Genomic DNA, 26,630 nt, shown 5'->3' on the forward strand with positions numbered 1-26,630 from the left:
CCATGCTTGTGAAATGAGATTAGGCTGGATGGTGTCTAAGATTCTTTGCATTCTTAATTCTAGCTTCATTTGGGGAAAAGGACAGGATTGGTGGCAGTTTGGGGGGTCTTTGGATTGGGAGGCAGAGTCCCACCATGTTGAGCAAGGGCAGGACATAGTTCAGCACTGTGAGAGTGTCTCCTCTCACTTCTCTCAAAGGTGTTGGCCTTTGTTGAGTACATGAAGTGTTAGTGACATGGAGGAAGGGAAAGGATATGAAGAAATCTAAAATGTGGTTTCTGCCCTCAAAGGATTTACAATCCAGTTGGTAAACACAAGGGCAAGAGTCTAAGGCCAGGATCCCAGAAGATGTACACACCACCTTACACATGGGTTGACTTTATCAAGCAATGGGCATTTATGCTGATCAGAGGCACATATCCATGGCGGGGTAGCCCCATCCAGGAGAAGATGAAGGAACGTCCTACAGGTCTTGGTGGCTTCTTGCTTTGTGGAGTCACCATTTTTTCTCCAGAAGAGTCTGTTTTCTTTTTAGAATGTCGCTTGATTTTGGTCTTTTGATGGCACACATCAAACTCTGTCTCCAGAGAATGCATGCCCCCTGGGAGAATATGTAGGCTATGTGTAAGGAGATAGGAGTGGGAAAAAGATGACAATGGGAAAAAGCATTAACCAAAATCCTAGGGTAAGAACATACAAGATGCATTCAGGAGACAACTGGCAGACCAGTTTGACTATTATATAGCTTTAAAAGAGTATTTTTGAGAAAACAACAAAAACCTGAAAACATAATTAAGATTCAGATTAAGTAACATGATGTAGTCAAAAGAGAGACCAAGGATAAAATCTAGCCCTGCCATTCCTCATCTGCCTGCTTTTGAGCAAGTTATTTAATCTCTCTGTGTCTGTATCTCCACTTCCTAAAAAGGAAGTAATAACACCAATTTTATAGTATTTTGTGAGGATTAACTTAAGCAGTGTATGAACAGCTCCTGGCACACTAAGAATGATCAACATATGGTAATTTTCTCAAATTCTATGATCTTTCTACCTCCACAGTGGCTTTTTCTGCAATAGGCGATTAGGAGAGCAGTCACCGGACAGACCTTGGATTTGAGTTCAGCTCAGCCAGTTATAAAGTCTTTGATTTTAGGCAAAATACTTAACTACTCTTAACTTCAGTTTTCTTATGTACAAAATGGGATTAGTCATACTTACCTTGTAAGATTATTGAAAAGTTTAGAAATATATCATGTTCAGCACCCAATAGTACCAGGTAAGAAGAGGAGAGGGAGTGGAATTCAATAAATCATGGTGATAGGGGGGAAGAAGGAGGAAAAAAAGGAGCTGTTTTAATTGAGAACCTTGAATTCTTGATCAAGAAGCCTAGAATTTATGTTGTAGGCAGTGGAGAGTCACTGAAGGTGATTTTTCAGATAGGAAACCATAGGATAAAGATGAAGAGAATCTTAACCTTGTTGAGAATGTGTCAATAAGGTGCACAGGGCAAGGGAGAACAGCCTGGAGGGAGAGAGACCAACCTACTGAAGACAAAAGCCAGTTTGCTTTATGTATGTGCTATATAATTCTTTTACTACCAAATGGATTTCTTCTTCTGGAATCTAACAATTCTGAATGTATGAGAGAGGCAGAGATAGAAATGGAGAGCGACGGAAAGGATAGAGGGGAGAAAGAGAAAGAGAGGGGTGCCAGGAGAGAGAGAGATACAGTAGTTCCCTTTCCGTGGGGGATGCATTCCAAGATCCCCAGTGGATACCTGAAACTGCAGATAATACTGAACCCTATATATGCAGCAGAACTAGCATAAATTTCGTTTTCCTTCACAGTTTCATAGATAGAAGATTTGTTCTTGCCATAGATCTTAGCAACCTCAGCATGTGATTTTTTTTTTTTCTTTCCTTAATTCAGCTGAGAACTTTCGCCTTTTAATTTAAAAGATGCACTTCATGGCTTCTCTTTGGCATATCTGAATCCCAGAATCACTGCTCTTGCACTGTGGGGCCATTATGAAGTCAGATAATGGTTACTCGAATGTAAGCACTTCGATACCATGACAGTGAATCTGACAACTCAGATGGCTGCTGACCAAGGGGCAGAGAGCATATGGAGCATGGATGCACCAGACAGAGGGATACTTCATATCCCAGGCAGGACAGAGCAGGGCAGTGTGCTATTTCATCATGCTACTCAGAACTCATGAATTGTTTATTTCTGGAATTTCCCATTTAATATTTTTGGGCTGTGGTTGATTGAGGGTAAATGAAATTGCAGAAAGCAAAATACAGATAAGGGGGACTGCTTGCTGTACAAAGACAGAGACAAGAAGAGGGAGCTGTCCTCAAGGGCTTTTTGTGCGAAGACATCTGGCACACTGATATGCTGCATGCAGGTGGCTTTAGAGAACATGCATCCAGGTATAAATCTGGCATCGACAGGTTGAATTTTCAGTTGACAGGTGGACTATTTTAAATAAAACTAGGGAATTGGTGTGGAAGGGGTGAGAACACCGCCTCTGCTTTGTTATCCCACCTCCACCAAGATGTTCCTGAACCCCTGAGAACAGCTCACTCCACCCTGTCTCTGGGTTATCTGCATCATCTGCTGACCACATTTCTGTCTTCTGGTCTGGAAGGAGATGGATTTCTGGTCAACAGCACGCCCCCTGACAAAAATGACTTTCTGCCATTTCCTTCCATTCCATTTTCAATCTGATTGCTGTTTTGCTTGGAGGAGTGCTATGGTAGGAATGTTTATGTCTCCCTCAAATTCGTATGTTGAAATCCTAACCCCCAAGGTGGGGCCTTTGGGAGGTGCTTAGATCATAAGGGTGGAGTCCTTGTGAATGGGATCAGCGCTCTTATTAAAGAGGCCCAAAGGGGCTTGTTTGCCCTTTTCACCATGTGAAGATGCAGTGAGAAGACACCATCTGTGCCCTCATCAGATACTGCCAGCCCTTTGATCTGGGACTTCACAGCCTGCAGAACTGTGAAAAATAAATGTTTGTGGTTTACAAGCCATCAGTTTATGGTACTTTTGTTATAGCAGCCCAGACAGACAAAGTAGGAGGGTGAGTTTGTCTTCGTGAGAATGGTGCGTGATTTAGCTTATTCTGAAAGCAAAATGTCTTTAAGTTTAGTTTATGTTTTTTATGCTTTTTATGTTATCTTTCCTTTTCTTTTCACTAGTCATCCAAACACTGGATGTCTAAAAACTAATGGGCATCAGCATCCTACCAAAGTCAGTTTCTGTTGCCAAAGTTGTTACTGCCCTAAAGGCTGGTTCCTGGCTTGTTCAGTTGAGAGAGGGCAGGAAGTTAGTACCTGTGCTGGCCCAGATCCACAGTGAGGACATGCAGGTGCCCTGGAGCCGCTCTTTAAAAGGCTACCATCTCCTGATGGAATGCTTCCTGTGTGCAGCCTAAGTCAGAGCACTGTGGATCAGTGGGTTCTGCAGATGACAGTTGAATAAAAATGCCAACTGAATGTCCCCCAAAAGACAACGCTCTGTATTGACGTCTGAGAGCTTTTCTCACCCACATTTCAGTTCTAAAGATTTTGTCATCCTGCTGAGATGGATGAAATGGTTGGCCCCCAAGATACCTTATAGGGCCCCCTTTTTTTTGATTGTGGGAGTGTTTACTATAATCTCCCTTTCTTGTTTTAAAGACCGTTTAGTGAAATACTTTGTACATCAAAAGTATATATATAAGATATATATATATATAACATATAAAAATAATATGAATATTTACATGTACCCAGCACTTACCTTAAGAAATAGAATATGATGGAATACTCTCAAAGGCCCCTGCGAATCACACCTCATTCACATCCCTTTTCTATCCTTCCTTGGGTATTTATGTGATTGTCCTGCTTTTTAAAAGAGTTTAAATTACATATATATGTATCCCTAAGTAATATATTGTTTTGTTTGCTGTTGTCTTTTATATTATGTCATCAAACTAGATATGTTCTTTTGCAACTTACAATTTTTTTGCATGAAATCATGTGAGATTAAGCCATGTTGATACATTAAATGATGATTCATTCCTTTCCCCTACTATATGGTACTCCATTCTATAGAAATGCTATAAATAATTTAGTCATTCTTTGTTGACGGACATTTGGGGTGTTGTTTGTTCTTATAAATCGCATATTTGGAGTATTTTTACTATTACAAATTCTGATGCTATGAACCTGTTCTGCACATGCCTCTTGGTACACATGTGCAGGAGTTTCTCTAACATTTGTAAGTTGGGGTGGGATTGCTAGGTATGAACAAATATCTACTTTATGAAATATTTCCAAGTATTTCACAAAGTGACTGGACCAGTTTATACAAGTACTGTATGAGTCCTCATTGATCCCATCTTTAGTAACATTTTTATTACCTGATTGACATTTTTGCCAGTCTTGTCAGTATGAAATGGAAGCTCTTTCTGGTTTCAGTGGGCAATTCCTTAGTAACTTACGAGAGGAAACATTTTTCAATATGTTTTGGTCATTGATGCTTCCTTTTCTGTGTTGAATGCGTTGTTATGTTTCCAATACACTGCGTTCCATTCGGTGCAGCTCTGCCTGTGGCTGAGTTAGGCTAGATAGTGGAGCAAAGGCCTGTGCTGATGAAAGGTGTGCTGCTTTTCTTTGTGAAGGCCCTGAGGAGGCGGGAAGTGGCCACTATGGACCCCGTTATATCACTGACATGGGAGCCGGTGAGGATGATGAAGGATTTGAAGATGACTTAGATTTGGATATTTCCTTTGAGGAGGTAACAATAATCTCTGCTCTTAAAACCCAGGGTGTTAGTGTTTCCTTGCTGAACCAGGCAATTTAGCCAATGGACCATAAACATTGTACTTAAAACTTAAATGGGCCCATTTGCTTTTAACACTGATTTGTTTCCTCTGATGCTCAGTCTCCAGGGGCTGATAAATCAGTAGTAGGGAAGTACCAGCCGTGCTGATGTTCTGTAGGCAGCTCCTGCCTGCGGACTCCACAATCTGGCAAAAACATATTTCGATTTCCCACCAAGGGAAATTTCAGAAAATTGGGTGTTATAAGGAAATGAACAATTCCTTGACAATGTCATGCATCTTCATCATATTAGAATAAGAATAAATCATGTAATATCAGTTTTACTGCTGATTTTCTGAGTAACACAGGGAAAAGCACTGAAAGTCCCTGAGCATCAAGCTCTTTGTCCATAAACTGGAGTCAGTGCTGCCTTCCTCATCTCCATCCTAGGGTTTTTGGCAGTGACCATGTTTTAAAGTACTAGGCAACAGCTATCAATAAAACAGTCCAATCGCCATGCTCTGTGTTCATCCTGAACCCCTTTCCTTCTCTGGCTTTAGGTTAAACCACTTCCTGCTACCAAAGGAGGGAATAAGAAATTTTTGGTGGAAAGCAAGAAGAAGTCTATATCTAACCCAAAGACCATTTCCAGGCTCGTCCCCCCTACCTCAGCACCCCTCCCTGTGACCACGGTGGCTCCCCAGCCCATTCCCATAGAGAGGAAAGGGAAGAACAGTGTGGCCATAATGTCAAGGCTCTTTGACGTGCCTTGTGATGAAACTCTCTGCTCTGCTGACAGCTTCTGTGTCAATGACTACACCTGGGGGGGCTCGCGATGCCAGTGCAACCTGGGCAAAGGTGGTGAGAGCTGCTCAGAAGGTAGGCCCTTGGGGGAGAGGAAGAATGTGGTGATGAATTGGCACCATTGAGAGCCAGAGGGCAGTTTTGTGGTCCAAACATAGTTCCTTCTAGTCCCTTTTCCAAGATAAGTTCCTTCTTCCACATATTGGTCATTAAATTAACTATACAAGGCAAATTGTGAGGCAACTTTCATTGCTTCTAAGTAGACAGCAATCCTATTTCTATGTGTGCCAAATATGTAGTCCCTTTAAAGCAATCGATAAATCATCCTGATACTACCTTGGAGAGGTAGGTTTTACTATAATCACATCTCTACCAAAATATGCAGCTAAAACTTATGCATGAGGGTTAAGAAGGGTAACAACTGGGCCAACTTGTATTACACAAAGGCCCATATAGTTGAGGGCAAGTGACACTGGCCCTAAAGCCATTGGTTTCTTCTTAGGAAAGTCAGTGCCAGTCTCCAAAATGCAACTTTTCCTAAGAATTTCAGAAGCTCAAAGTCTCCAAGAATGAGAGTTGTAGGTATAAAAAGTACAGAAAAGAAGATAGCAAAGTTGAACAGATTAGTGAGGGTTCTCACTTAATGATATCCAGGCAATGCTGTATGTTGATTTTTGCTTTTGAAGCAGTGCGGAAGTAGCACTCTTTTGTGTTATCTTTTTCTTTTTCAGATATTATTATCCAGTATCCTCAGTTCTTTGGCCACTCCTATGTAACGTTTGAACCTCTGAAGAACTCCTATCAGGCATTCCAAATTACTCTTGAATTTAGGGTAAGGGAGACACGTTGTTTGATGAGTGCTTTTTGGACACTTAACAGCAATGTGCTACATTCAAAGGCTGGGGGAGAGGAAGGGAGGCAGCAGGAAGAGCGATCAAAGGTAAATATGACACAGAGCCTGTCTCTAAACCAGCTCATGAGACAATAGGATTGAGGAGCACATTCACAACATTCAAGTGTGACAGTGAGGAGACAGTGGGTTTGTATGTCACTCAACTATAGAGTGGCTGACACGAAGCTTCCAAGTGAGAATGTTGGGGTCTGAGCAATGTTGTTCGTAATAGTGATTTCTCCCAGGCCAGGATTGAGAAGAAACAATGCATTCCCATTCCAAAATTGTTTAAAAAGAGAGCCCAATTCTCTGTCTTCATTGTGATAGCTGTCACTGAACAAATAGAAAACTTCTCTATGCAACATTTGCATTGTGAGGGCCCAGTGGAGGTTCTCTGATTTGAATCAACAGCAGATAAGAATTCAGTCAGTGACCTCAGCTTAAACTGATTCTTTTGGGTATCTCCCAAAAGACATAAAAAGGTCTGGAGGTCTGGAAAGAAGTCTCATTGGATGTCATGGCCACAGCGTTGAGTCTTCAAGAAATGACCCGTCTTAGTCTAAGACCACCAGCACAGCTTTCGGTTGAGCTGTTCTTACCATCCTGTTCTCCTGATAGAAGGAAAGAAGCAAATGTGCATTCCTCCCCAGAGGGAGGGAAATAGAAAGAACAAAGTGAAAGTAGAATTGGATGTACACCAGCAGCGTCCTCACTGTGACCGTGGTCTTTGTACATTTGGCTTTCCGAGGATCTGCAGGTGCATCCACAAAGGACAAGTAAAGAGCGGGTCAGGCCGGTCGCGGTGGCTCAAGCCTGTAATCCCAGCACTTTGGGAGGCTGAGACAGGTGGATCACGAGGTCAGGAGATCAAGACCATCCTGGCTAACACGGTGAAACCCCGTCTCCTACTAAAAAAAAAAATACGAAAAACTAGCCGGGTGAGTGTGGGCCGCCTATAGTCCCAGCTACTCGGGAGGCTGAGGCAGGAGAATGGCGTAAACCCACAGGAGGCGGAGCCTTGCAGTGAGAATCCGGCCACTGCACTCCAGCCTGGAGAACCAGAGCGAGACCCCGTCTCAAAAAAAAAAAAAAAAAAAAAAAAAAGAAGCTGGTCAAAGATGGAGTCACCTTCCTCTCGCCTCACTGCCACCTCTCAGTTTATATCACTGCCATTTGTTTATTGAAATGAACTGGGACCAGGTATCTGGGAGTGAATTGGAGCCCACGTGCTTGACCCTTTGTAGATAGGATCATGGAGGGGAAAATGCTCAAGTTTCACATTTGTGAGTCTTTCCAGATGGCGCTTTATGGAAGGAGAGGCACTTACTGTTCATATGGCTTTTGTTTGTATAATCACAGGCGGAGGCGGAGGATGGCTTACTGCTCTACTGTGGGGAGAATGAACACGGGAGGGGAGATTTCATGTCCCTGGCTATCATCCGACGCTCCCTGCAGTTCAGGTAATTCCTGCCAAAAGCCTCACACTCTTCTTTTGTTACATTATCCTACGTTATATTTGCATTTTTATAGTATAAGAAATACATACAGGATAGATTCTAGTAGATGAAAGAATTGTTTGTATAAAATAAGTATGATATGAACCAGTTTACCAAATACTGGGGTACTGGGATTGCAGGATAACCTATAAAACTTGCGTTTTGGGACCTTGTAATCATTCATTCATTCAGCAGCACCTATGGTGTACCTGGCTCTGGAGGTGTTGTTGAGTGTACCTGGTGCTGCAGGTACTGTTGGATGTAACTGGTGCTGTAGGTGCTGCTGAATGTTTCTTGAGCATCTACAGTGTACCTGGCACTCCTGTCGATCCTGAGGATGCAGAGTGAGCCAAAGGAATACGGTTCCTTTTCTCTGGAGCTCTAGTGGATGTGATGGGAAGAAGGCTGGGGTCTTCTCATCTCCTTTTGGCAAATGTGGCTGACAGATGTGGACTGAGAGGAGCCTCCAACCTCCCATGGGCTCCCCATCCTCATCTTCCTCTGGGCTGTGCTGGGAATTCTTTGGCTTGCCTCCACTGCCCTCATGGTTTCTCCCCCAACACACTTTGGAAGCCACCTTTAGCTTATGTGTGGTCTTCTGCGGGGCAGAGTTTTGTGGAGGGGTGAAGATTTTAATGACTCTTGTGGAGGTGTGCAATGCACCTCCTTGTGAACAACCAGCAGGCACCAGCCTTGTCCTTCTCCGTGGTGCACTGGCTGACATCCTAATGGCACCAACCCCCTGCTGCCTGACCTTCAGCATATGATGCAACCTCTCCAAGCCTGCGTTTCCTGTGGGGCTGTTGTGAGGGTTAAATGAGTTAATTCATAAAAGCGCTTAGAGCAGTGTCTGACCCAGAGCAAGTACTCAATAAGCATCAGCCATTATTGTCTTCTTAAATTACTTTCAGCATAAAAAATGTTTTTGGTTAAGTTGAAGAAGTCCTCTGAGTATCCCACTTGGGCTAGAAAATGGGCCCCCATGCTTTGCTAAATGGTTTGATTCATGAAGTTTGGTGTTAGCCACCAGGATCTTGGGTGGTATTTTTTGCCTTGTGGGGTTCTAGCACTTGGAGGATCAGACAGACTCTCAGTAGCACTGACTATTGTTAGCTGGTAGCAGCTCTCCAACTGTGCAACTCCTGCTGAGTGAATCTGCTATCCTCCTTGGGGTAAGCCTGTCCCGCAATGCCTCTTGACTGCATCTCACTTCACTGAGGATCTCGAGACAAAGGGAGGGCCTGAGAAGTGACTGCAGTTAATGAAAATGCTAGTAAGGAAAATGCCGGCCATGACTCCTTCCCCACGGGAAGTCTCAGGATCCTGTGGAAGAGGCCTGGTGGCTATTTGGAAGTTGACCAGAAAGGTCCAAGATTCCACCTGTTAGGCATAGTGACCGTGGGCACTCCTGGGCCATAGGGAGGTTGGGATAAAAACAAGAATAATGCAGTCATCTGAGGATGCTCCTCCTCTGTCTCACCTCTCTGCTGAGCTTCCTGTGGACCTCGCCTGTGTTTAGGTACAGCTAAGCACAGATGGCAGGGCTGGCTAGCTTGCCAAAATGAGCCTGAAGACCTGGATTTTTATATTTTATGAATATCACTGAGCTTTGTTATTTGAGAGTTGGGAAAGTCCCAGAGAAATCCTTGGAAGCAGAGTGACTCGTATTCTAATTCTCTGTACCTTGAATTCATGGTAAGCATTTGGCAATTGCTGAAAATGAGAAGGAGGTCCTTAGTTGCCCATCATTTTCTTTTCTTTTTTTTCTTTCTTATGATTTTTCCTTTACTTTTCTAATGGGTCCTGTCCTTTTCAGAAACAGAGAAGGCTAAATTCCTAATGAGCAGAAGTGATCATCGACTTCTAGTCAAAAGAAAATAGGAGCCGGGTGTGGTGGCTCACACCTGTAATCCCAGCACTTTGGGAGGCCAAGGCGGGTGGATCATGAGGTCAGGAGATCAAGACCATCCTGGCCAACATGGTGTAACCGCATCTCTACTAAAAATACAAAAATTAGCTGGGCATGGTGGCATGCACCTGTAGTCCCAGCTACTCAGGAGGCTGAGGCGGGAGAATCGCTTGAACCCAGGAGGCAGAGGTTGCAGTGAGCAGAGATCACACCACTGCACTCCAGCCCGGGCAACAGAGCGAGACAGTCTCAAAAGAAAAGAAAAAAAGAAAATGGGATGCTGATTAGCTACTACCTTTCATTAATTTCTTTTTTCTTTTCGTTTTTCTTTCTTTCTTTATTTTTTTTTGAGACGGAGTCTGTTGCCAAGACTGGAGTGCAGTGGTGCAATCTGGGCTCAGTTCAACCTCCACCTCCCGGGTTCAAGCAATTCTCCTGCCTCATCCTCCCGAGTAGCTGGGATTACAAACATTCACCATCATGCTCAGTTAACTTTTGTATTTTTAGTAGAGACAGGATTTCACCATGTTGGCCAGGCTGGTCTCGAACTCCTGAACTCAAGTGATCCACCTGCCTCGGCCTCCCAGAGTGCTGGGATTACAGACATGGGCCACCATGCCCAGTTTTCTAAAATTTCAACTTGTATTTTTTATTTTTATTTTTATTTATTTTGGGGACAGAGTTTCACTCTGTTGCCCAGGCAGTGGCGTGAACTTGGCTTACTGTAACCTCTGCCTCCTGGGTTCAAACGATTCTGCTGCCTCTGCCTCTGGACTACAGGCACCTGCCACCATGCCCAGCTAATCTTTGTATTTTTAGTAGAGATGGAGTTTCACCATGTTGGTCAGGCTGGTCTTGAACTCCTGACCTCGGGTGATCCTCCCACCTTGGCCTCCCAAAGTGCTGGGATTACAGATGTAAACTACCATGCCTGGCCTAATGTCAACTTTATTTTAAATACAGGGGGTACATGCGCAGGTTTGCTACATGGGAATACTGCATGATGCTGAGGCTTGGAGTACAGATCCCATCACACAGGTAGCGAGCACAGTACGCAAATGCCCATGATTTTCTAAGTTGCAGAAAAAATCAGGCTAACAAAGGTCCTACGTTGAAAGGTCCTATGGGCAGATGAAAGATAACTAGACGGAGATGGTCCCCAGGAAGAGGTGCCTAGTTCTTCCCTGTATTGATTTCAACAGCACTTGATATTCATAAACATAACTCTGAACAGACTGACTCGGAAAGGAGCTGTTGACCTGGAAGTGACGTCCATGGAGTCTGAAAGCATAATGAGCTGGTTCTTCAAAGAATCTTCTTTTCCTTTTCCTCCCCAACAGGTTTAATTGTGGAACTGGGGTTGCCATCATCGTAAGTGAGACCAAAATCAAACTGGGGGGCTGGCACACAGTTATGCTCTACAGAGATGGGCAGAACGGGCTGCTGCAGCTGAACAACGGCACCCCGGTGACAGGCCAGTCTCAGGTAAGTATGAGCCCCACACCCTGCCCACCCCACGTACCACTCACCATGAGCCTCCTGAGAGGGGCTCACTGCACAGAGCCGTGGCAGCGTCTGCAGGATTCAAGTTCTGGATGGGCTTGGTGAGGCCTATTTCTCACGGTGAACCCATGCAACAGACCTTTGATGTGCTCTTGAGTGGTCTTGCACTCCAGGTGAGCTTTCAGGACACACACCCACCTCACATCTACCAAAGAGAAGAATTCAACTTACAAGCATCATTGCTGTTGGTGTACAGGTATGAAGGCTGCAGGCCTGTGCCCGAGGATATGTTCTCTTTCCTAAGTACATCAAAGCCAGCGGTAGAAGAAGGCCCATATTGGAAGAATAGAACCCATTATTACTATTATTACTTGGAGGCAGAGGGTCTCACTCTGTCCCCCAGGCTGGAGTGCAGTGGCAGAATCATAGCTTACTGCAGCCTCTACCTCCCTAGTTGAAACCATGCCACCTCAGCCTCCCAAGCAGCTGGAACTACAGGCATGTGCCACCATGCCTGGCTAATTTCTTTCTTTTTATTTTTATTTGTAGAGATAGAGTTTCACTGTGTTGCCCAGGCTGATCATGAACTCCTGGACGCAAGCAGTTCTCCCACCTAGGCCTCCCAAGTGCTGGGGTGACAGGGATGAGCCACCACACCCAGCCTAGAAGCCATTATTCGTGTCAAACACAAAGCTTGCTTTTAGGACAGGGGTGTTGCAATCCTGTGGCTTCAGAAGATAGTCTTGAAAGGTTCATTTGGTTCAAAATGCAGGAATAAGCTGTTCATCTACGTTTGAGGGGGGCCGTAATTATAGGAAATGGTAAAAAAAAAAAAAAAAAAAAAAAAAGCTGGACTGTTGGGCTACTTAGCAAATCACCTAGTATTCACATATTTGTTATGGTCTGAGCAATTTTAGGACTATATTCAGAATAAACAGTTTGGATTAGCAGCCTGCCAAGGAACTGAGCCTATAATTATAATCAGGCAGGTGTCTATATTCTCCAAGGAAAAATGTAGCAAGAAAGCCTTTGTTTATATGTCTACAGCTTCCTCCCTGCTTGGGCTCCTCTCTACTCTTTGCCAGCAAGGCACATTATATAAAGCAGTGGTCCCCAACCTTTTTGGCACCAGGGACCAGTTTTGTGGAAGTCAGTTTTTCCATGGACCAGGGCGGGCGTTTGATTTCAGGATGAAAGTGTTCCATCTCAGATCGTCAGGCATGGTTAGAGTCTCAGAAGGAGCGTGTCACCTGGATCCCTCGCCCGTGCAGTTCACAATAGGGTTCATGCTCCTCTAAGAAGCTAATGGCACAGCTGATCTGACAGGAGGCGGAGCTCAGGCGGAAATGCTCGCTCACCCCGCCACTCACCTTCTGCAGTGCACCCTGGTTCCTAACAGGCCACAGATTGGTATGGGTCCATGGCCATGGTTGGGGACCCCTGATATAAAGGGCTATGCCTTGCTGACATCCTGCCTTCCAAAATATAGAAGAAAATATCTCATTAATTTGGATCCCAGTGATTCCAAAGGAACAAGAATTCAAATTTTGTAAATGCGAATCCAGGGAGACTGTTTATGCTCTGATGGCTAGGTAAGAAAAAGACAGGGTCAGTGAACTACATCAGTGCCAGAACTATAGGCCTAACATGATAAAAGTTAGTTTGATAGGAATAAAGAAACTTCTAGCTTGGGTCCAAAATGCTAACATGAAGACAGAATGGAGAAGCTACAATAGAAGCCTGTGAAAATGTCTAATTGTTTAAAACAGGGGAAGTTCCATAGCTGTTAACGAACAGGGTCATGTGGTAACAATAAGCTAAAGAAATTATAGGCTGTGTTAACAGAGTCATAGCATCTAAAAAAGGGAGATGACGATCTTATTCTATTCTGTTGACTATGTGATAGCTTCTAGTGACTCGGATAGTGACTCTAATCCTCTGAAAGGATTACATTCACATCTGGATCACATCCTAAGAAGGCTGCAGACAGATTGGAGCAGTTCCAGGGGTAGTCACCCAAACTGGAAGATGACTTGAAATCCCTTCAATGATTGATTGAAGGAGCAATGTTTAGTTTGGAGAAGTGAAGATGAAGGCATGCAAGGTGGTTTTTCATTATAGAGTTCAAGAAAGAGCCTTGGGAAAGGAAGATTTACTCCATGGACCCCCCAAGGCCGAAGCTGAATGGGGTGAGCCTCAAGAGGTCGATTTTAGCTTCACCTAATAAAAGGACAGAAGTGCAACAGACTACCTCAGGAGAGGGGGGTATCTTTGGGGGGTGTTCAAGGGGTAACTTATCTAAACTTCTTGTTAGGGATGTAGCAGGAATCCAACAGCCAGTGAGAGCTTGAATTATACGAGTTTTTATATTTTTTGTTAATCTCAAGATTCTATGATTGTAATGAATATAAGAATTAATTGAGCCAGGTGCAGTGGCTCTTGCCTCCAATACCAGTACTTTGGGAGGCTAAAGTGGGTGGGTCACTTGAGGTCAGGAGTTCGAGACCAGCCTGGCCAACATGTGAAACCTTGTCTCTACTAAAAATATTAAAAAATTAGCCAGGTGTGGTGATGGGCGCCTGTAATCCCAGCTACTCAGGAGGCTGAGGCAGGAGAATCACCTGAACCTGGGAGGCAGAGGTTGCAGTGAACTTAGATTGCACTATTGCATTCCAGCCTAGGCTACAGAACAAGACTCCATCTCAAAAAAAAAAAAAAAAAAAAAGAATTAATTTAATTGCCAAGCACAGTGGCTCACACCTATAATTCTCACACTTTGGGAAGCCAAGGCAGGAGGATCACTTGAGCTCAGGAGTTTGAGACTAGCCTAGGCAACATGATGAAACCCCATCTCTACCAAAAATAGAAAAATTAGCCAGATGTTGTGGCATATGCCTGTAGTCCCAGCTACTTGGGAGGCTAAGGAGGGAGGATCGCTTGAGCCCAGGAGGTCAAGCCTGCAGTGAGTCATCTTTGAGCCTATGAATAGCTCTGCACTTCAGCCTGGGTAACATAGTCAGACCCCATCTGTATTAGTCTGTTCTCATACTGCTATGAAGAAATATCCGAGACTGGGTAATTCATAAAGAAAAGAGGTTTAATTGACGTACAATTCTGCATGGCTGGAAAGGCCTCAGAAAACTTACAATCATAGTGGAAGGGGAAGCAAACGTGTCCTTCTTCACATGGCAGCAGCAAGGAGAAGTGCTGAGCGAAGAGGGGAAAGCCCCTTATAAAACTATCAGAGCTCATGAGAACTCACTATTGCGAGAACAGCCTGGCGGTAAACACCCCCATGATTCAGTTACCTCCCACCGAGTCCTTCCCACGACACGTGGGGATTATGGGAGCTACAATTCAAGATGATATTTGGGTGGAGACACAGCCAAGCCATATCACCATCTTTTTTTAAAAAAGGAATTAATTGCAAGAAGCATGTAGCTTTATGGATACTCAGGCTGAAGATTGCCTCCATACTAGCAAGATTTGCTAAGCAAGTTGTCAAGCAGGACCACAGGTGTGGCTGTTTAATAAGCTGTCCTGAGAGACAGTGATTCTATCTTAAGTGAGATTCCCCAGCAACAGACCTGAGATGTGGAGTCCTGTGCAAGTGATGTATTAAGAAAGTGCTCCCAGGAGAAACTGCTGAGAGAGAGGAGACGGACAGGGAAGAAGAGGTTATCAGCAAGAGTGAGATCTCAGGCCAAGTTTTTCAGAGTATGGTTTCTGCCTGATCCAGTAGAGGAGCTCTGGAGTGTAAATTATACCTCAGACTCATCCCAAACCGTTAAGGACTGCCCTGGGAGAATGTGAGTTCTTCCATTTCTCTGTAAAGGCAGGCAAAGCAAGCTCCAGGGATCAGAAGGCAACCTTCATCTGAAGCCAGGTTTGAAGACTATTGCCGGGGATCTTGCGAAGGGCGCAGCAAAGTAGCCACCCACCCCTTCAAGGCACTTTATGCTCTAGAAAAGGATTGAGCTGTCAGCCTCCTGCTGTGGCCCCAGATCACGGAACAAAACTGGAAGGGCCAGGATGGGATCCAGAAGAAGTCAATTCTGAGAATCTTGGTGAAAGAAGCCAAGAGGACGTTTAACTCATCTAATGAAAGCAGCATGCTCAGTGGCTGGCAAACAGAGTAACTGACCCTGAAAACCCATATCCTAGCTTGTATTCAGTCTGCTATTTACAAATGATTCTTATCTCTTCATCAGAAAAGGTAAAATAATGATTAGATTTTCCACTTGCTGGTAACAGAAGTTTAAAGGATCATAATTATGTTTCAGAGTCTTACACTCTGAACATTTTCTAAGTTCTAGCAGTGTGCCTTTCCCTGACACCCTTCCTTACCCTATAATGCAGGTGAATGAGATATTTTGGTCATAAAAAAAAGAATGACCAGGCCAGGTATGGTGGCTCATTCCTGTAATCCCAGCACTTTGGGAGGCCAAGGCGGGTGGATCACAAGGTCAGGAGTTCGAAACCAGCCTGACCAACGTGGTGAAACCCAGTCTCTACTAAAAATATAAAATTAGCTGGGTGTGGTAGCACATGCCTGTAATCCCAGCTACTCAGGAGGCTGAGGCAGGAGAATAGCTTGGACCTAGGAGGCAGAGGTTACATTGAGCCAAGATGGCTCAGCCCGGGCAACAGAGCAAGACTCTGTCTCAAAAAAAAAAAAGGCCAAGGGTGGTGACTTAATTTTGTCCCACCTAATCTTCAGCTCTGTATTTTGTAACCTTAAAACCTGCAATCCAGATCATGGTTTGGTCTAAGATGGGAAATTTTCCTACCTCACTGTAACAACACTTTAAAAAAAAGTCATATTCATAAGCAAATTTCAAAACACTTTGCATCATGATCTGTTTGGTAATTTCCCCCCACCCCCCACCCCACCCCAACAATGTTTCTCTCAGGATATAGTATAAAGGTGACTAGGACAATGAAAAGGTAATGATTAGCCCACTGTATATGAAATTAGTATTATCACCTTTGGAGGCACAGAATAGCCCTAAGATCCTTCCAAAGTACACAGTCAGCTGGTGTCAGGACTGGAAAGAGAACGTTTTTGTTGGATGCCTAGCATGGTTCACTGCCTGGTGGGTCAGGCGTGGCTCTGACCTCCCTTCCCTTCCCTTCTAGACATTCCAAAATTCTCCCTTCTGGAAGCACAGCCCTCTGAGAAACTCATTGAGTTCTCTACGGTAATTGTGGGTTTAATTTTCCAGTAAGGCAAGGTCTTAAAGATAAATACAGATGGAAGAAAACGCTGGAGCTGTCACTGATGTCTTAACCATGTCCCTCATAAAAATCTGGTGTGTTTTGGCTTTTAATTTTGTTTAGTGAGAGTATTCATGAGTGGTCATCTTTCTTAAAGGGCCAATACAGTAAAATTACTTTCCGGACACCTCTCTATCTTGGTGGCGCTCCCAGCGCTTACTGGTTGGTCAGAGCAACAGGGACAAACCGAGGCTTTCAAGGTTGTGTGCAGTCACTCGTTGTGAATGGGAGGAGAATCGACATGAGGCCCTGGCCCCTGGGAAAAGCACTCAGCGGGGCTGATGTGGGTAAGTGGCTGCCCGGTGGGTTGGGGTAGTCTTATGGGACGTATGTCTTATGGGACTGCCTTTCTGGCTTGGCCCGTGGAGGGAACAGCAACATTAGGTGCTACCCTGGGAAGCTGGTACCTGCAGAACGTCAGGAGGGAGGTGGGCCCCAGGGGTGAGGCTGGTGCTCTGCAGACATGCTGACTCTGCATCTGAACACCAAGATATGGAAACAGTATGGTGGACCAAACACTGATTGTGTCTTGCTAGCAATTTGGGTCTCATGATGAAATATGGCATGGTCTTATTGGACAAAGCAACAAGCAATCCAGCCTATTTGCCTTACCTCACCCAGTCCAGTGGAAGAGCTAACACAGTAATGTAAGAAGAGCTTTCATATACTCTCTGTTTCTTAAAGAAGTGGTCGAATTCTAATTCATGATCATAGTGCCAAACATTTTCTCATACACTCTCTCATTTACTTTCACACTAACTCTAAGAGGTAGAAATTATTATCATGCCCATTTTATAGATGAAGAAACTGGGGCTTGCAGAAGTTAAATAACTTATCGAAAGTAGCAGGCAGAGCTAGGCTTATTTTTAAAGCAATAAGGATGTTTATTCTATCACTGAAGGCAGCAGGTAGATAATTCCCAGGTTGGTTAATTCAGGGACTGTCTACTAGAGCTGCCATAACAAAATACTGCAGACTGGGGGAGTTAAACATCCAAAATTAATTTTCCCACAGTTCTGGAGGCTGGAAGTCCCAGATCAAGGTGCCGGACAATTTGGTTCCTGGGGAGGCCTCTCTCCTTGGCTTGCAGACAGCCACCTTCTCACTGTGTGCTCCAGGGGTCTTTCCTCTGTGTGTGCACACCCCTGGTATGTCTGTGTGTCCAAATATCCTCCTACAAGGATACCTATCAGACCGGATTAAGTCCCCACTCTTATGACCTCAATTAACCTTAAATACCTCCTTAAAGATACTATCTCCAAATACAGAGAGTTAGGACTTCAACTGTGAATTTGGGAGGAAAAGCAGTTTAGTCCATAACAGGGTCTCTATGATATCAGGACTCTGGATTGATATCTCTAGGATACTCTCCTTTTCACTCACTACTCTAAGCATCACATCCTCATGACTTTGCCAAGCCCCATCTCTCAGATGTTATTTTGAAAGAATGCACAGTGAACATCATAGTCTCATTGCCTAGATTCTACTGTTAACATTTTGCTGCATTTTCTTGACCACATATCAATTCATCCCTCTCCCCATTCCTCAATCAGAGGTAGTATTCATTCCTCATGACTCCTAGAACAGTTATTTGTTTTGTTTGTTTTTCTTGTAGCTAATATTAGTTGAGCACCTACTTTAAGTAGGCATCATTCTAAATTACTTTGATCTTTCCAAGGTTATTATGAAATAGGTGCTATCATTAGCCTTACTTTACAGATAAGAACCAATGGGGCTGGATGCGATGGCTCATGCATGCAGCACTTTGGGAGGCTGAGGCAGGCAAATCACCTGAGGTCAGGAGTTGGAGACCAGCCTGGCCAACATGGTGAAACTCCGTCTCTACTAAAATACAAAAATTAGCTGGGCATGGTGTCACGCCTCTGTAATCCCAGCTACCCAGGAGGCTGAGGCAGGAGAATTGCTTGAACTCAGGAGGCAGAGGTTGCAGTGAGCTGAGATTGTGCCACTACACTCCAGCTTGGGCAACAGAGTGAGATTCTGTCTTAAAAAAAACAAAAAACAAAACAAAACAAAACAAAAAACCAATGGCGCAGAACAGTTAAGTAACTCGCCCAAGGTCACACAGGTACTAAGTGGTAGAGCCTAATGTGACCTCAGCCATTCTGGCACCAGGGACTACCCTCTTAACAAAATCAACTACATCAATGGCTACCAAATTGTTTCCCTCCACCTTGTTCACTCCTATAGGTGATGCCATTGTTATAACTATAAAAGATGCAGTTTACTTAACAAAAAAAGTTTACCATCCGTTGATTACTTGGTCAAAGTAAACAGTAAGCAGCAATGACTGAAACAATTATTAAAGTTGTCACTATGGTAGGACAATGTCTCCAAAATCCGTTTTCTCTCTGTGATGATTCAGAACATAAGAACCAGCCATTCCATTAGGAATCACATGCCTTGTTTATGAGCCTGGACCCTGAAGGCAGATTACCTGGATTTGAAAAATTTTTGCAACTCAGTCTCCACATCTAGAAATAGTATCTACCTCATAAGATTATTTTGTTTAAATGAGTTGTGGTGCATAAAAAGCACTTAGAATAGGGCTTTGCACATCACAAACATTTCATAAATATTTCCTGTTATTAATATTATTATTCATATTCTAATCCTACCCATCAAACCAGCTATAATCTGTTTCTTCAGGGGAACAGCCCTGAATAAACCTGGCAGTCCTGAGATGGCATGGAAACCTCTTACAGGTAGTTCAGAGGTTGCAAAGTTGGGCCAGCTTTGTTAATTCCGGCACAGTGTGATATCCGCTTCTCCAGCAGGTGGCACCAAAAAGACCTCTCTTGCGGGCTCCAGCTCCCTGGATACAGCTATTGGATTACTGTATAGATTTCTCTCTGTGAATGTTAATGGCACCTGTCAGCCATGTTGGTGTTTTACATTTCTTCCCATTTCATTTTCCCCTGGGTTATAAGAGTGGGGCTGGTTATCCTTCCTCAGCTTTCATGTTTGCTGTCCTTTGGGTTACTCCTCCTGAAATTCAAGTTTTTGTAAGTCAAACGCGGCCTCACCAGGGAGGTCATGGTTTCCTGTCTGATATCTCTAACTTGGCATTGCCATCTTCAGCTGTGACTTCTTCTCTGCCTTCCCACTAAACCTGTTTTCATTCCCCAGAGGGGCCTTTCATTACTCAGTTCCTTCCACTTCATTTCTTGTCTTTCGTTAGCCTGTTCCCAGCTCCTGTGCTCTCTGCAAGTCACATTCTACAATAGTTAGTCAGAAATCTCAGCAAATTTTGTGTTCTCTGGTCCAGCTCTTGATTATTTCCATTCAGATTCTCAAACCTATATTTCCACCGCTCATTTATGCCAATCCTGTCTTGGATATCCCCACTCTGCTGGAGCAGTCACAGAGCCACTTCCCGGATTTGAGATTCAAGGGGTCTGTGGTGACCATGGGTCTCACCCTGGCTTACCAGCTCTTTTCCTCATTTCACTCAATAAATACTTCACTGAGCACCTGCTTAGTGCTTGTCACAGTGTTGGGTGCTGGAGATCAAGTAATGAACAAGGCAGGATCCGGCTCAGTCCTCATATGGTTACCATGAGGAGAGACCAAATTAATATAATAATCACACAGTGATGGTGAAGTTACACCTGGGGTAAGTGTTATGAAGGAGAAGTGATGCTGCAATGGTGATGTTCAATAGGGAGGTTGTAGGGTTTGGGGGCCGGGGAAAGAGTTTCTCAGAAGAGGATGTTAATATGAAGCAAGAGTAGGAGTGAAAATGTGGAGAAGGGAGAGAAGGACGTTCCAGGCGAGGGAAGGGTTCATTCCAGGGGAAGAGGAAGTGGGGGATGGGTGCCATGATGTAGTTTGTGATTTGAGAAGATCCCCCTGAAAGCTCATTAGAAGGGGCTTTCAGGGATACATGTAGAGCAGCTGAGGTCTATTGCAGTAGGTCACATGACAAATGACGGTTTAATCCAGGTGGTAGTGGTGGTAGAAACAGAGAGAGATCTGACAGATCATTAGGGGAAAAATAGGTGGGCCTCGGTTATGGATTGGGGGCTGGAGACAGGGAATTTTCTCCTTGTTCATGGTCTCTTTAAGGAACTCCACCCAATAATGTTCCACATTCTTTCCCCTCCTTAGAAGTCTTATTTCTCTTCTGGCCGGGCGCGGTGGCTCAAGCCTGTAATCCCAGCACTTTGGGAGGCCGAGACGGGCGGATCACGAGGTCAGGAGATCGAGACCATCCTGGCTAACACGGTGAAACCCTGTCTCTACTAAAAAAAAAAATACAAACAATTAGCCGGGCGAGATGGCGGGCGCCTGTAGTCCCAGCTACTCGGGAGGCTGAGGCGAGAGAATGGCGTAAACCCGGGAGGCGGAGCTTGCAGTGAGCTGAGATCCAGCCACTGCACTCCAGCCTGGGCGACAGAGCGAGACTCCGTCTCAAAAAAAAAAAAAAAAAAAAAAAAAAAAAAAAAAAAAAAAAGTCTTATTTCTCTTCTACCTCTTGCTTTCTTATCTAGCAGAAACCTACACAACAGCCAGCCTATAGTAGGCGCTGGTGAAAGTGACTTTACATATTGATGATGAGGTCCATGTATACATGACCTTGCCGCACCCACCTCTCCTCCTCATCACTCTGAGTTGAGAGTTTTCCCCCTAAAATGAACCTATTCAGCTACACTCTGCACTCACCCTTCCTGGCTTCCCTGGGCTCTTGCTGCCAGGGTTCTCTCTTCTCAGTAGCCCAGGAGTTCTTAACCTTTTTTGCACTGCAGCCCCCTTTGGTGGTCTGGGGAAGCTCATGGGCCTCTTCTCATAACGATGTTCTTAAATGGAGAAAAATAATATATGTAATATTATAAGGGGAAATAATTATACTGAAACCCAGCCCTATCATATATTTTTTGTTTTGCTTTTACAATAATATATGTGCTCCTTTATAGAGCATTAAGGAACAGAATTATTTAATGGTGGGTGAAATAACTCCCATGACTTCAAAGTAGCAACAAGTATAAATGATACTTTGAAATATGTGCAATAAATGGAATGTGACAACAACTGTGAGGTCTGTTGGTCACAAGTCACAAGAACTACTAATACTGGAAGTATCTTGCCTGCGTTGAAAGTTGATGGAAATACATACCCAGCTCCAGGCAGAGGCTAGGCAAAATACACATGCAATATTTTTTCCTTCTCGGTTCACAGAGCCCCTGCTGTGGCTTACTCACCCATGCTTAGGTTCTCTCCAGCTCACACAGGTGCCATGCCTTGTGTGACCCTGTACCCACACCGGTTTGGAAACTCTGGGAACCTCTCTCCCTTCTTTCAAGGCCTGATACCAGCACTGAGTATTTCCACAGTCATCTTAGACTTAAATCCAACCAAAGCAACCTCTCCCTTTGCTTTGCAGAAGTCAGGTCCTGTCCACAGCCACTCTTATTTCTTCCCTCCTGCACCATTCTTTTAGTCTTTCAAGCTACAAATATTGAGATTGTGCTGGAGGAATCTTCTTGCCCTTCGACCACTACAGTGAATCTCTCATTTCTTCCTTCCTTGGATGTCTGATCCTTCACAGTCTCTCCAGTTTCTTTGTGGCCACCCTGTTCACTCCCCTATAGGACTTCTTTCCTCTCCTCCACTCCTGTCACTCATCAGTCTGTCTTGCGTGCCATTCCCAGAGTAATCTTGCTGAAATGCTGCTTTCACCAAGTCAGCAACTCCATCTGGCTTTCATGACCTCCCCTACCCTACCCTCACCTCTTAAAAAAATAGTTAAAATGCATAAGATTTGTAAAGTAATCCTTTTCTGTTCATCTAAAATAACATACAAGGACTCCGCTTCTTTCTGTGGATCTAGCCAAGCTCTGGGAAGGAATCACAGCGCACAGAAATTGGCAGGGCTCAGGGACGTTTGAGAGTTTGGCTCTTTAAGATCGAAGTCAGCCAGCATCTCTGTGGAGACTGCGAATGCTGGGCGTGACATTCTTAGGGCTGTGGCTGGAGACCACTGGCCATGTCTGCCTGAACATGCAGTAGCCACCAGCTGGAATTCACAGAGGCTAGCCCACCCCAGCTGGGGTGGCAAGCCATCTGCACGGGCTTTAATTTAATTCTGTTAGCAGTCCCTGAAGTCAGTCTCCTCTCCTGGGTCTCCCCTGGGTGCCTGGCCCTTACCCGTCCTCCCAGTGAGTCTTTATGAAAAGTCTGGACCAATTCAAGGAGGGAAGGGTGAGAGATTCATCCGGCCAAGATGACACACTCAGGCCAGGGGAGGCTCCTGCCCTCACAGGGTGGGCTACCAGCTCATGCAGAGGGAAGCCTTGACGACTGGGAGAGAGCACAGCTGGACCCTTCATTTCCAGGGGCACGCCCTTCTACCTCCACCCCCAGAAAAAGTGTTTTGTACTCCCTCATGTGGTTCTGGGCCAGATGGTGGTCCATCTGTCTTAACTGATTTCTTACACACAAAGAGAAAACACAAAGAAGCAGAAGAAAAACAGCCCATGAAAAGTCCATTTGTTTTCCTCTGATGACCTGCACTTGAAAATGACAAAGGATACCCTTTCTAGATCTCTCTGATCTGTTTGGTGAAGAGAACTCACTCATCGGGTGTTAAGCCTTTCAGCCTTCTTACTGCAGGCCACCTTTCTGTCCCTCATCAGGGTGTAACTTTGGAAGTAGAAATAGGGATTCTGAAACCCATGTGCCAACGTATTATGGGGCCCTCTCTCTCTGCTTCCTACCCCAGACAGAGGAGTTGACAATCCAGGTGAGTTAATCAGCTTAGATGTGGCTGAGTAACCCCTTCTGTGCCTACCTTGCTTGTCTCAACTTTGAACCAACAAGGCAGCAGCACTTAAGCTAATTGGGGTCATGCAATTTAGAATGCTTTTAACATAAACACCCTGTTGACATTGGAGGGATTGAAATATGCTCTTGTGGGAGCAACAGAGAGATGAATTAAAGCAGAAACAGCTCAGTCATCCCAGTTAGTGGTCATAAAATTGCCCAGAAATGTATTATTTGATTTATTGTGTCCATCATGTTTTTTAAAGTCTCTATGGCTCTTCATACAGGACAAACCAAAATCAAATTAAAATGAAGAGCAGGTTCCACTTATGCTGAAAGCCTATTTGCAGTTGTGCAGAGCTGCAAATCAACAGGAGTAAGAACTGAACTGTATTTATTCAGAACCATGAGCTGCTGGTGGGGTCAGTGCCACTGTGTTGGACTGGCACACATGGCAGATGGGCTTTGTAATTCCTATTCTGTATTTAGGGGAATGCAGCAGTGGAATCTGCGATGAGGCCTCGTGCGTCAATGGTGGCACCTGTACAGCAATCAAAGCCGACTCCTACATTTGCCTCTGTCCCCTTGGGTTTAAAGGTCGACACTGTGAAGACGGTGAGAAAGAAGCAAGTTGATAGCAGTTTCTATCTGCATGTTAATTTGTGTAGATGTACTTTATCATCCATGTAGGTTTTTTTTTTTTTTTTTTTTTTTTTTTTTTTTTTTTTTGAGACAACGGCTCCCTCTGTTATCCAGGCTGGAGTGCAGTGGCACATCTCGGCTCATTGCAACTTCTGCCTCCTGGGTTCAAGTGATTCTCTTCTGCCTCAGCCTCCTGAGTAGCTGGGACTACAGGCGTGTGCCACCACGCCCAGCTAATTTTTGTATTTTTAGTAGAGATGCGGTTACACCATGTTGGCCAGGCTGCCCTCAAACTCCTGGCCTCAAGTGATCCACCCGCTAGGCCTCATCAATGTACTTTTAACAAAGCTAACAAAGCCCTATACACTTTTATGGGATCAACACTGCTTTGCTGGGAGAGATGGGGGAAACATTTTTTTTAACCAGGTTGGAGTGTCTGACTGCCAAAATTTGTTTAGTAAAGATAACTCACTCATCTGATGTTGAGCCTTTCAGCACTTCTTACTGCAGGGCACCTTCCGTCCCTCAGCCAAACATATGTTCATTTCAAGATGCTAAGAATGAGTGGACTCCTCTTGGCCCTTGAATAACTTTTTTTCTTTTTTTTTTTTTTTTTGAGACGGAGTCTCGCTCTGTCGCCCAGGCTGGAGCGCAGTGGCACGATGTCGGCTCACTGCAAGCTCCGCTTCCCGGGTTCACACCATTCTCCTGCCTCTGCCTCCCAAGTAAAAGCCTGTATTGGTATGGTTTGTATCAGACTGAATTCAAAGCATTTAAAGCTCATGCTCATGCTCTTTAGAATATCTGTCAATTTCTGATAAAAGATAGGGAAGGTGGGGCCAGGTGCGATGGCTCATGCCTATAATCCCAGCACTTTGGGAGGCCGAGGTAGGCGGATCACGAGGCCAACGTGGTGAAACCCCATCTCTACTAAAAATACAAAAATCAGCTGGGCGTGATGGTGCACGACTGTAATCCCAGCTACTTGAGAGGCTGAGGCAGGAGAATTGCTTGAACCCAGAAGGCGGAGGTTGCGGTGAGCCCATATAGCACCACTATACTCCAGCCTGGGTGACGGAGCGAGACTCCATCTTGGAAAAAAAAAATGGATTGGGAAGATAGACACAGAAACATGAACAATGTGATGGGACAAAATTAATCTTTATTTGTACTGTTCTACTAAATTATTCCACACTTTAATACTGAATGTACAGAGAGTATGTAAATATGTATACATGCATACACTATGTGTATATAAACATGGAAACACACACACGAATACACATATGTGTACACACACGCAAATAATAACAGAAAATTTCAAAGATTTTGGAAAATCATGGAGGGTTCCAAAAATGATTTTGGAAAATCATTTTTGCCGAATTCTAAAATTAAAATAAAAAGAAAGTAAAACTGAGGCTAAGATCACAAAACTAGTCAAATTCTTCCTTAATTCAGATTTGGACCTAAAATACCATGCTGGGCAAAATGTTTGTAATCTCAAATCTCATGTCACCTAAAAGAGGGCATATGAGTCAGGGTAAGCCAATGCTGTTACATACCATCTCATATTTCAGAAGCCTTACTAATCAAGGCTGGTTCTTGCTCATATTACAAAATCACTGCAGGTCAGAGACGATGGTGAGAGAGGGCGTTCTGCTCCACACAGTTACACAGGGACACAGTTTCCTTCCATCTAATGGCTCTTCTAGGACCTTAGGAGTCCTCCACTGATACCTGCATCCTGCCAGCATGCAAGAGGAGAGGAAGAGCATGGAGGATGGAGGAAAGTTTTAGGGGTCACACCTAGGGTTCTCTATGATTCTTTCACCCATATTCTACTGGCCAGAATTCAGTCACACCAGCAACGTAACTGCAGGGCCGCTGGGAATTATAGTTTAGGTCTGTACCCAGGAGGAAAAGAACAGGGCTGTGGGTGCACATCTGGCCAGTTTCTGCCACAGATTGATTTCTAACACCGTGCTTGTTTTTTCAGCTTTCATCTTGACCATTCCTCAATTCAGAGAGTCTCTGAGATCCTACGCTGCAACTCCCTGGCCACTGGAGCCCCAGCATTACCTTTCCTTCATGGAGTTTGAGATCACATTTCGGCCAGACTCAGGAGATGGTGTTCTCCTGTACAGCTATGACACAGGCAGCAAAGACTTCCTGTCCATCAACATGGCAGGGGGCCATGTGGAGTTCCGCTTTGACTGTGGCTCTGGGACTGGTGTTCTCAGGTGAGGGCTGAAACCTTCTGGGACCCTTTCCCTTAAAAAGGCAAATAGTAACCACTTCAGAAAAAAACCCAACTTGCCATTCAGCAGCTCACACTCGCCCTGTCTTTTCTACGTGCTTATCTTCTGAAACTTGTGCTGACTCATCCTGCTTCAGGCAGATTGCAGGCTTCCCATAGAGAGTACTCTCCTTCCCACAAGGCTTCCTTTTCTCAAATAACTACCCAACAGGTGCAATTCTATGCTTCAACCTATGGAAAATGGACTTGCTTC

At 44.5% G+C, this 26,630-nt stretch overlaps 1 protein-coding gene across 11 annotated transcripts in view; it reads left to right on the plus strand.

The window, feature by feature from the left end:
• Positions 1-26,630, plus strand: part of EGFLAM (EGF like, fibronectin type III and laminin G domains) — a 231,373-nt gene that overhangs the window by 167,123 nt on the left and 37,620 nt on the right. For all 11 annotated transcript variants that reach the window (XM_017853199.1, XM_017853202.1, XM_017853201.1 and 8 more), the window contains 8 exons: positions 4,673-4,788; positions 5,375-5,693; positions 6,350-6,450; positions 7,870-7,970; positions 11,256-11,400; positions 16,793-16,982; positions 23,968-24,093; positions 26,117-26,360. In XM_017853199.1, coding sequence (XP_017708688.1) covers positions 4,673-4,788; positions 5,375-5,693; positions 6,350-6,450; positions 7,870-7,970; positions 11,256-11,400; positions 16,793-16,982; positions 23,968-24,093; positions 26,117-26,360 — 1,342 coding nt within the window. The remainder of the gene's footprint in view (positions 1-4,672; positions 4,789-5,374; positions 5,694-6,349; positions 6,451-7,869; positions 7,971-11,255; positions 11,401-16,792; positions 16,983-23,967; positions 24,094-26,116; positions 26,361-26,630) is intronic.

The sequence above is a fragment of the Rhinopithecus bieti genome, unplaced genomic scaffold, assembly GCF_001698545.2.
Source record: "Rhinopithecus bieti isolate Rb0 unplaced genomic scaffold, ASM169854v2 scaffold_34818, whole genome shotgun sequence".
In the NCBI taxonomy this organism is placed as follows: domain Eukaryota; kingdom Metazoa; phylum Chordata; class Mammalia; order Primates; family Cercopithecidae; genus Rhinopithecus; species Rhinopithecus bieti.